Raw genomic sequence first — 11,287 nt, 5'->3', positions numbered from 1 at the left:
ATAGCTTTTAGGCTTCATTTTCTCCAAGAAGCATTTTGTATGTAAAAAAAATTAAAAGTACAAACTAAATTCAGTAGTGAAATGAACATTTTTACTAATATACACTTATGTTTGAAAGGATTTTCAAATATTCCTGAAACTATGGCAGCAAGTTCTAAAGCAACTGATTCCTCACACAGAAACACCTTTCAAAGTAAAGTGGACTTTGAAGGAATGCTTTCCGGAGGCTTGGTAAAAATTCACCATGGACTTTTACGAGCAAAAGATAGCGGTCAAGATTTTCCATATGATATTAGTCATTTTTCTGCTAAGTACACCAAAGAATATTGGGCTTTTCTTAAAAAGCACAGGAATATGTATCATGGAATGGATAAGGAGACAATGGAACTAATGCAAGATATTTTATCCAGAAGAGAACTAAGAGATGATGATATTGGGATGTATACATTGGGGGTTAAGGCACTGACAGCAATGTCACCAAATGGAAATGATGACATAGAACTTGAAAACTATCAGGAGGACCTTAATGCCAAAAGGAACTCCCATCCTCCAAATAGTTTCTCTGATCATTCAGATGTAAAAACAGCAGTCTCAATTTCTTCAGGTGAAAAGGGATGCGATTTGAAAGGAACACAGCCTGAATTTATTTGTGTTTTGAAAGAAAAGCTGCAACAAAAAGATAGAGAAAATCAACAGATCGTTCGTTTACTCATGCTAAAACACCATGAGCTGACCGAAGTCTCAAAGCTGAGGGACACTGAGGCCCAGCTCATGACAGAAAGGCTGAAATATGAAGAACAGAAGAAATTTGAGATGACCAAGAAATTTAACCATGTCTTTGACGACATGCAAAAGCAACTTTCTATGGCAAAGAGCAAAAATGAACACAGTATCAGGCAGCTCTGGGCAATTCTGGAGAAATATGAACGGCTTAAAAGACGTGTTGACAACATTAAGAAACATCTGTCAGAGGAACGTACAGAGAGAAAGAATTGTCAAAAAGTATTAAAGAAGACACAACACATGACGGAAGAGTTATTAATGAATCAGGTTCTTCTGGAGGAACAGAGGGACACGGCAAAACAAGAGTACTCTGAATTCAAAAAGAACATGAACACAATGGAGGAGCAACACAATAATCTTGTTAGGACTATACAGAAACTTGAAGATGAGAGATCATCTATGAGGGCTGATTATGGGAACCTTAAAGATCAGTTAAGTACTACTCAGGAAGAGAACCAGAAGCTCACTCAAGCACTTCATTCTAAAGAGCTAGAAAAGACACAAGCTGAAAAAAATGCCCAGGAATCTCAAAATCTGGTTAAACAATTGCATGAAAAACTTGGTGACTGCAAAATGCAAAGAGAAACTGCTGAGGAACAGCAGGATACAATGAAAAAAGAATTAAAATTAATTCATGAAAGATATAAAGTGAAGACACTTCAGCTACAGGAGCAACTCAAGTCCTGTATGGAGCTGCTAGAAGCTAAGAGAACAGAGTGTGAGGCTTTAAGTGAAGCCGTCTCCAAATTGAAAAATGACAAGCATGCGATTCAGGAAGAGTTGCAATGCTTGCAGAAAGAAAAGGCAAAGTCTGAGATTGACAGCAAAAATGAAGCGGAGAGACTGAGAGATGCTGTGAGTCTGCTAAAGCATGAGAGAAAGCTGCTTCTGGATGAAATGGGAGATCTGAGAAAGGATTACTTTAGTCTCAGTGATCGCATCACACAGAGACTTGAACAACTGGAACAGACAGACACACCCATGTGCATCACAGACATATCGTCCAATCATCAATTCAGAGCAGCGAAAACAAATAACACAGTTAGCCAAATCACATCAAACATGGACAGTAAGTAGGACAAAAAGTAAATTATTATATTTAAATGTAGCTATGAATTCATAATTTCATATTTAGCAGAGTACCAAAGTGAATTCAAATCAGCTTGCTTTTTCCCCCCCAGTGATTGAACATATAAGGAGGAAACTGGAGGACGAAGAAAACACCCAGCAGAAATAAGATGCTCCCAAGAGACATTCGAGGGTGCTGTAAATTTGATATTATTTTGAGCAATGATAATTTAACAGTTTTACCATTAGTTACCTTTGAGAATGAAGGAATAATTTTGAAACACTGATGAAAATGCCTTAAGGTGTGCAAACATTTGCTCTTAACTGTAAATTAGTATTAGCATAATGTTCCTAACCAAGTGTCTAGTCAGTATGTATACACTCAACATTCCATAACAAGCACAGCAGGAATTTCATCTGTACATTTCTACTTTTTATAAAGAAAACTACCAATAGATGGAACTGCTCTTATTATGGCTATAAGAGGTATAATAATAAAAAGTAACACTGAAAAATAATTAAGTTCTGGAAAATAAATAAATAACTATTTTAACACTTCAGAATCGGTCCTTTGAAATGTATTCTTAGCAATTTTGTTTCTCAGAATCTGGTAATGAGGACTTCTTGAACCAAAAGAATTTGTTGTAAAAAACTATATTTATTATATTTTGCAAACATGAAAAAATAAACCAATGCAAAACATCATGGTCCTTGTTAAACAGTACTTGAAACATGTTCACAGTGCTTAAGAAAACACTCCTATGGAAAAATACTGAAATGCAAAAGATGGCCGATGACAATGTTTCACACGAACTGGATTTAAACTAAATACAAACAAAAGGAATTAAGGTGCATCAAGTACAAATCTCTTTTGAAATCTTCCAAAACTGTAGCAAATGAAACTGCATTTTGTGGAGATAAGCATCGAAGTAGCTGTGTTTTAATCTGTGTTTGAAATAGTCAGTCTTATGAAACTTAGACAATTATTCAAAATCACTATTATGACTGCATGTTAGAGCAGCAATGCAGAAACAGAAATGATTAAAAGCATTAGTTACTGTAGCAAAAGACTATACAGTTTATATAAACAGCAGACAGAGACCAAGGTTTGCTTGACTAGTGCCATCTACTTTCTTGCATGTGCAGGTTTGTTCATCTGGCATTTATGACAGACAAATCTGTGTTCTCTTCTTCAGTCTCAACAACCCTGAACACTCCATTCTTCTCCTGTTGACCATTCTTTTTGGCTTGACCTGAAACATTGTTCACATAATATAGTTTAGAAATATAAAATCCATCTCTCAATCTTTATCATAAACAAATGTAAATAGGAGTACAACAAACAAAATGCTTTGAATGTCTTACCCAACATGTCACTGCGGTCAAGCAAAATTTCCAGATCCTTGTCACTGATGACCTTGCCTTTAGTGCTCTTCACAGCCCTGTAACACAAACACATTGCTCATTAGAGATACAGTTTCACTGTTGCCATCGTGACTCAGGAAAAGGTTCACTTGTTATATTTGTTTTGGTAAAGCTGCCATTTTGTGCTACATTTAATGACAGAATTAATTATGAAGTTTTCCCCACATCAACAGGATCTTTAGTGACTTTTGTATTCTAGTCAACAGAGAAGTTTACACTTATTCTTATAGCCAATATTCTGTGAAGATAGATACGTTTTTATAAAGAGACCATATTCATTATTTTGGGTATAAAATCATATTGGCCCTCTGCTCTCGTGACAAGGAATATTTAAATATTTAAGAATTGAACACACAGCAAACGTTTAGAAAATAAATGTATGCTACATGAGACTGAATGCAGTACCTTTCATAATCGTTGGACTTCAGCAGGTCCATCAGTTCATTCATATCCACACAGCTCTTTGACTGCTTTAATTCAGCTTTACCCCCTTTAAACTTCTCTGGGGAGAAAATACACGAAAGGTTATGGCAAAAACCTCAGTGCCGATCTAAAATAAGAAATAACTTTTTGCATTTTGTTTATATCTGCTTGGCTGAACATTCTCTTGGATATATATTAAGACAGTACACAACATTTTATGCTGTAGTAAGTTTTAAATCTTGAATGAAAAACTAAACATTCCAGTTGCTTTTATACCTGGGGATTTATTTTGGTGATTGGAAGAATGGATGCAATGCCAAATTACAATCCCTTGCCCCAGCCAACCTCACCAAACCTTTAAGTGTTCTTTCATTACAGCAGTCTCAACAAATTCATTTTAAACACTATTCAGCACCACCTCCTGGACAAAAATGTCCTGTTAATCTTCTACATTCGACTTTTCCCGTTAGGGGTTGCCACAGCAAATCATCTGTTTCTACCTAACTATCCTCAGAATCCTCTATTCCTGCACCAATTAACTTCATATCCTCTTTTCACACATCCATATACAGTATATCCTCTTTGGCCTTCCTCTTGACCTCTTCTACCAATATAACCACGCTCCCTCCTCTGTAAATGTCCAAACCATCTCAATATAGCCTCTCTGAACTTGTCCTCAAAACAGCCGACCTGAGCTGTCTCTCTGATGTGCTCATTCCTAATCCTGTCCGTCCTCATCACTTCTAAAGAGAACCTCTTCATCTCTGCTACCTCCATCAGTATATCTTTTCATAATGTCTTGTTAATAACATCCTTGGTGCTGTCTGGTTAGACAAAACTTACTTCTATGAATAACCAGCTTCTCTAGTTTCCTCTTAGCAGATGCCCTTTCCAGGATCTTCTCATCAATGGTGTTTACTGTGATGAGACGGTACACCACCACAGGCTTGGTTTGTCCAATACGGTGACACCGATCCTGAGCCTGCAAGTCTGCCTGAGGGTTCTTCAAAAGAAGGGTTAGAATGAAAATAGTTAAACACTTTAGTCTTATCCTCACATTTCACTGTCATTTTATACAGTACATGTAAAAAACGTGTGTGGACTGTGGCAAAACACTTACCCAGTCACTGTCAAATATGATGACTGTATCTGCAGCTGTAAGGTTGATCCCAAGGCCACCAGCTCGTGTGCTCAGGAGGAAGAGGAAGACTTCTGGATCTGAGGAGAACTTTCTCATCTGCACAGAGTAGATAAAACCTGTACCCAAGTGGCTAAAACACTTGTTGCAAGAATCCTGCATATAGTGTCAAATAACAATCAAAAACACGCTGCATACATTTTCTTCTCGATCACTGTATTTCATGCTCCCATCTAGTCGGCTGTACTCATATCCCCGGAGGTAACAGTAGTCCATCAGGATGTCCAAAATAGAGGTCATCTGGCTGAAAATTAGGACCTGTGCACACCAAGAACAAATAAATACATCTCAGCTTTAAAGTTGATGTATGGTACTAAAACATAAATGGTTTCAAAAGAGCAAAAAAAAATGTGCTTCACCTTATGCCCTCTTTTTTTCAGTTCGGGTAACATTCGGTCAAGAATTAACAACTTCCCTGATGTCAACACTAGCTGCTCATCAATCTGTAGGAGAAACACAGGTTTGCATAAATTAAGAGTACTTATGCTCTCCATACCAATTTAGATAAGGAATTTATTAACACAAGGTATACATTTTAAAATTTAAATTACTTTAAACTCCTGAGTCCCAGGAACAAGAGGGTATTCGATGAGATAAGGATGATTGCAGCATCGCTTCAAAAGCATTAGTATGTTCTGTAGCTTTAAATTGATCTGTGCATCAACAGGCATTTGAATGTCTACCAGAGGAGCAAAACTGTGAAAAGAAATAATATTTTAAAACATCTCTTTGAATCTGATGTTTAGAAAAAATGAAATAATTAAAAAACAACCAAGACACTGACTCCTGACTTTCCATCTCCTTCTGAACCTTTTCAATATATTTTTCTAGATCATTTGGCGAGTTATTGCTTTCAGAATAGTCCACCACCTTCCGAGACTTGCGTTTAATACGCCCAGTGGATGTCCTCTGTACTGGTGCAGTCTCTCCCTTGGTTTAAAAATTATAAAATGATTAAAAGTTAAATAATGCATAAATTAAGCACAAGCATAAAATAACTGATGTATACATATAATGTACAATATGTAAAGTATGGAATACAACACTTCTTACCTTTTCCTGACCAAGCACCTTTGCAATGGTTTTGTCAACAATAGCCCTGTAAAAGGCATCTTGCTTAGCAGTCATTGGAGCATATACCACAATCTCTTTCTTTGGGGGAACCTCCAAAGTCACATCTGACTTCAGTCGTCTCAGTAGAAAGGGTGTGAGAATCTGTGCAACATAATCGAAGAGAACAAAAATTACATAGGGATTATAAGTGCAACATCTATGGGTATTGCAGCAAGTAAGTAACTTCGTGAAAAGAACCTTCAGCATTTCTTACCTGGTGAAGCATATTCAGGATGTTTTGTTCTCGTTCATTAGTTACAAGAGTCTTAACATCTGAGGTGATGGTGCTGATGTCAAACCATGACTCAAAACTGAAGAGGTCACAAAACAAACAACATTTACCACAAAATGGACCCAAACAGACTGCAGGAAATAAATAATATTTATGTTTATGCATACCTCTTCAAGTCATCAAAGACGTCAGGGAGAAGGAAGTTAAGGAGAGACCACAGCTCAGACAGATTATTTTGCAAAGGAGTTCCTGTCAGCAGCAGTTTGTTGTCAGTTGGAAGCAATTTCAGCTCTTGCACTAAACGACAGTTCAAGTTCTTTATCCTGTGACCCTCATCCACTATCAGGTATTTCCAGTGGAAACGCTAAAGAAAGAATTTGGACAAGACCAAAATGAATTGACTCAATGACTCAAAACAACTGCTCAAACATACAACTCATTAACAGATAAAACGGCACCACTGCTGTGCAGGAATCATTTCTAACCTGAAGATACTTCCTGTCAATCATGGCAATTTCAAATGAAGTCACAACAACAGGGCACATATGCATGGAACCCTGAGGCTTGCGAATTTTCTTGACAATGTCCATTCTCTCTTTCTGTGAGCCATGGTAAAGCATTATAGGCACCTAAGAAAAGGAGACCAAGATGTAATGTCTTGTAAAGTATAAAAGGTTCAGCAATTTTACAGAATGTAAAATGTAAAACTGCATTATGTAACTGCATAATGTAGAATGTCTACAGTCACACAAAAATTGTGCTTAAAACCAGAGCTGGCATTGACTGGTGACAAGTTCATCTGAGTAATAATTAAACAGCATTTAAAATTAAAATGACATATTTCCACCAGTATTATGACCAAGTTATTGTTGTGAAACTAGCATTGAGGTGTTAGCTGTACTGTGCTCTATATTTGGACATCATTGTATCAGTCAATAGTAGCCTGTCAGTTCACCTACAGTGCTACCTTAGTCACTGGAACTAGATCATGAGATACAGTGACTAGTCAGTGCTTAGCATGCTTTGTTCTTTACCTTATTTTAAATAGTAGCCAACACTGAACAGCAACAGCATTACTGCATGAACATATAGTATAATTTATTGTTGGTAATATAAAGTTATGACAAAGTTTTTCTGGTGGCAATTTTGTACCAACAGCCACTCTGGACAGAAAATCCAGAGTACTTGATAGCTTTGACAATTTGCAAACTTGGCAGTACAGTCCTCATAGTAAACCTCATTTTAATAGTCTCACCTCTGGAGTAAAGCGCCTGAACTCGCTAATCCAGTTGGGCAGAGTGGACAGAGGTGCAACAACCAAGAATGGTCCCAGGACTTTCTTCTCAATCATCATTGCAATGTGAGCAATGCACTGTATAGTCTTTCCCAGTCCCATCTCATCAGCCAGGATACCATTTATTCCATTCTCCCACAGCATCTACACAACAAATAAAACAAGAGTACATGTTGGTAGTTTTCTGCAAATATCCCCCATCTCAATTTTCCATGGCCTGTGCAGAATGATGTATTTGGACCAGTATTGTACCTTCTGATTCAATGTAATTTTTTTAACACCTGTAAAAGTTAGATATTTGGTTAACTAGGACACCAGCAAAATGGTAGGAAAAAAGGTCTTTAAATGTGCAATCAAACTAAACTGTCTACTTGCCAATGGCAGTGTACCACTGAGTGTATGACAGAAGTAATACAGGTAAGTGGGGTTTGGGATTATAGGCATTATAGCAGTGCACAGCCTGATGAGTGTTAAAATTCCCTTTGGATGAAACTTCAATATTCATAATAATCTGTCAGTTTGAATATCTTCACATTATATGTACTAAAAGCTACGTTCCATACATTGCATCGTAATCTTTTGTATTATACAGAACATTTCAAATGTATTCTTTTATGTCCTTCCCATCAGACTTCCCTCATGACTATAATAGCTGGCTGCTCTTGAGATTCTAATTTTGAACTGTCTGGTATCTTTGCAAATGCCTATTTAAAAACCGAATTACATTTGCATTAGAATTGCCATTTTGTTTTAATAATTTCTTTATGCTGTTGCTTACTTACCCTCAGCCATTCAATGCCCTCCACCTGGTACCACCTCATCACACCACCAGTGAAGAGTTTGGGTTGCTGTGCAGGCACAGGCTGCCCATTCACTTTCCTTTCAGGGTCCAGCATCTCCTTGGCATTTTCACGCACAACCTCAGACAGTCGCCCTTTTATATCAGAGTTAGAGTCACTTAGTTTTTCTATATCCTCTGCTTCAAGTTTCTTCTGGTTTTGAGCCTCCTACAAAAAACACAGTAAGAACACAACATAAACAGGTTTCAAATGTCAAATTATCTTCTAAAGAAATTCTTAAATACTCTAGGATTGAGAAAACTTGTCTGTGATTTAAACAAGGTTTTATGAGTTCTCTCAAAAAAAAATTAAATAAATAAAAATAAATATATACCTCATCCACTTTCTGTTTTTTGGCTTTTGACAAAATTTCCTATAAGACAGATATTTGAAGAGACATTTCATTCAATGTTCACACCACAATTTCTTTATAAGAGAACATATTAGAATAAACCATAAAAATCACCTACCTCTTTAGATATAACATCAGCAATTTTATAGTCTTCCTCCCTTTCTCTCTTCTTCCTCTCAACTTAACACAAGAAGAGATTCAACATTAAATGTTTGCTTTGTTAGATTTTCATTTCATCTCCTTACAAGTTAAACATGTCCTTAAGGTAAACTTGTGCACACTAATTATATATATATATATATATATATATATATATATATATATATATATATATATATATATATATATATAATATATATATATATATATATATATATATATATATATAATTAAAGCGAGCCACATGTTCACATATATATTCAGTGGACATACAATTATACCTTTTTCTGTCTTCTTGCCATTGGCCTGTGGAATTAGGGAATAATTTGTATTAGTTGGGAAGCAGAACTATGTGCATTTACAAACACCAGTTTTGTAAATAAGAATGTTATTTAAAACCCTGAAACAGAATACAGCATAATATCTTTAGTGTCCTTTCCATAGTAATTATATATACACCACTTACTTTTTGTGCTACTGCTTTCTTTTCCAGTTTCTCCTTCCTTATTTTTTCCTGTGTTGATAATGGATAAATGTTGATTTATTTTCAAACTTCAAAAAGACGACTTTACGTACTGAACTTTCATCAAAAAAAATATGTATTAAATGTGTAAAGCTGAACTGAAAACTGTAAGCATTTTGTTTGAATAACATCTTCTGTAGGATTTACTCACTCCATGGCTGTGTTCTTACACACCTATGCTCAGGTTTCTTAGTGTTAACCTTAATCCATAAGAATGCTTTGACGATTTGAGGACAAAACAGGAAGCAGCAAGTTCTATACTTCATGGCGTTTTCCCCTGAAGGCAACATGTAAACCCACCTCTTGCTGCTGCTGCTCCATTTTAGTAAGAAGAAACTTGGAGTATATGTTGCTTTTCTCCAGAAGGTGCTGCAGCCTCTTAAAACGCATGTCTTGGGTGTCTTTTTCCAAGGACTGTCTCGCCTGCAAACCACACACATATGCAGACACTAAATAAAGAGGCGCAAAAAAAGCAATACTAAATAAATCCTAACATAATTAGACCTTAAGTTCATATCTAACGAAGCAAACCATGACATTTTATTAAATAATAAATATGAATAAGAGGCACAATGAGGTCCAAGTTCAGTAGACACCTTTTCCATCATCTCTCTTTCCTTTCTTTCCCCTTCTTCTTGCAAGTTCTTTTCCATCTCTGCCATTTCCTTGGTTATAACCACCTCTTCAAGTTGACCTTGTACTGCAAGTACATGTACACGTTTAAGGAGCTGATGATTTCAATGCAAAAGTAATAAATCTCCATCATGAGCTAAACAAGCCAAAGTTCAGCCCCATACCTGCAGTATAAACCTCCATTGCAGCTCCTTCTGGCTCTTCACACTCATTGTGTTTGGGACAAAGGGGAGACCTGCTACGTGCCTCATCTTTAACGCTCCTAACAGGAAAAAACAACCTTTAGACATTTTGTTTCCAAATTCTTTCAATTTAAATGTCGAATATTAAAAGCAAGGTGTTGTAATGAATGCAGTGTGTAATAGATAGAAGTTAGTTTAGTGATACTTACACACTCATTTCAGGTGCTGTGTTCTACACTTCGAAATCTAAAATAAATCCTAAATAAACCTAAATTAAATCTTGTTCTGTAACTAACTCAGAGCACATGGACTAAACCAGGACAGTTGTACAGCGTGCAGCTGTGTAACCTGAGACACTGGGGACACGAGCCGTTTCGCGCCAATGTGGACGATACCATTGTCACAATCATGTTAGGGTTGGTCTGGTGTACGGTTTATGATAAGAATTCATTGTTCAATAGACACATATTCGAATAACATGCTTTTACACAGAAATAAATATTTTTGTTATTATATTTTTTAAAACAGCGCAGAGTTTGACTGGAAACGATCGTATTAAATATCCTGCATGTTACAGCACCCCTCTTTCTTTGGTGCGTGCGACCGGCTTACTTGACATTTCCCGCGAAAGTTTTTTCTTTTTTTTTTTTTTTTATATTTTATCCAATAGCTAATCAGTCCCAATGACGTCACTCAATGAGTTTTTTTAGAATCCGAATCCGAATCAGAAAGATCTTTATTGCCAGGTATGTTTTCACATACGAGGAATTTCTTGTAGTACAGAAGCTCCACAGTGTAAACAAAATGGCATTGACAAGACACGAACACATATATAATATAGACAGTTGTATGTACAGTGGAAAAATGTGAAAATTGAAATATTAATGTGCAAATTGAAATATAAGTAAGTAAGTATGTGTTTTAAGTAAATAATGTAAGAATAGTGTTGTGTGTTCTGTGTATGTCAAGTGTTCATCAGATGGATTGAGTGAGGGAAGAAACTGTTCCTGTGTCTGGTCGTTCTGGTACTCAGGGATCTGTAGCGTCGACCAGATGGCAACAG

The 11,287-nt window shown here is 36.4% G+C and overlaps 2 protein-coding genes across 2 annotated transcripts; one reads left to right on the top strand and one right to left on the bottom strand.

Moving 5' to 3' along the window:
- The first annotated feature begins 89 nt into the window (after nt 1–89).
- Nucleotides 90–2,081, top strand: si:ch211-250c4.5 (uncharacterized). The gene is made up of 2 exons (XM_060871372.1): nt 90–1,852; nt 1,965–2,081. Exons 1-2 carry the CDS (start codon nt 142–144, stop codon nt 2,018–2,020), a joined length of 1,767 nt encoding a protein of 588 aa, XP_060727355.1. The 5' UTR covers nt 90–141; the 3' UTR covers nt 2,021–2,081.
- A 408-nt stretch (nt 2,082–2,489) lies between these two features.
- Nucleotides 2,490–10,577, bottom strand: hells (helicase, lymphoid specific). Its single transcript, XM_060872438.1, has 23 exons — nt 10,434–10,577; nt 10,207–10,304; nt 10,006–10,109; nt 9,710–9,832; nt 9,353–9,400; nt 9,168–9,192; nt 8,846–8,907; nt 8,710–8,748; nt 8,319–8,543; nt 7,498–7,680; nt 6,728–6,871; nt 6,410–6,606; nt 6,225–6,321; nt 5,951–6,112; nt 5,682–5,827; nt 5,449–5,593; nt 5,257–5,340; nt 5,036–5,155; nt 4,820–4,936; nt 4,543–4,702; nt 3,682–3,778; nt 3,217–3,293; nt 2,490–3,104 (listed from the first exon to the last, which is right to left on the bottom strand). The coding sequence occupies exons 1-23, from the start codon at nt 10,439–10,441 to the stop codon at nt 3,004–3,006; spliced, it is 2,562 nt and encodes an 853-aa protein (XP_060728421.1). The 5' UTR covers nt 10,442–10,577; the 3' UTR covers nt 2,490–3,003.
- Between the last annotated feature and the right edge of the window lie 710 nt (nt 10,578–11,287).

Source organism: Tachysurus vachellii, chromosome 6, assembly GCF_030014155.1.
Source record: "Tachysurus vachellii isolate PV-2020 chromosome 6, HZAU_Pvac_v1, whole genome shotgun sequence".
Taxonomy (NCBI): Eukaryota; Metazoa; Chordata; class Actinopteri; order Siluriformes; family Bagridae; genus Tachysurus; species Tachysurus vachellii.
This window is presented reverse-complemented; position numbering and strand designations above follow the sequence as displayed.

Coding starts and splice junctions, on each gene's coding strand:
- hells (XM_060872438.1), bottom strand. Junction 3,294..3,681: donor AAGTCCAACGATTATGAAAG/GTACTGCATTCA, acceptor TTTGTGTTACAG/GGCTGTGAAGAGCACTAAAG. Junction 3,105..3,216: donor TGACCGCAGTGACATGTTGG/GTAAGACATTCA, acceptor ACAATGTTTCAG/GTCAAGCCAAAAAGAATGGT.
- si:ch211-250c4.5 (XM_060871372.1), top strand. CDS start 142: ATGGCAGCAAGTTCTAAAGCAACTGATTCCTCACACAGAAACACCTTT. Junction 1,853..1,964: donor AATCACATCAAACATGGACA/GTAAGTAGGACA, acceptor TTTCCCCCCCAG/TGATTGAACATATAAGGAGG.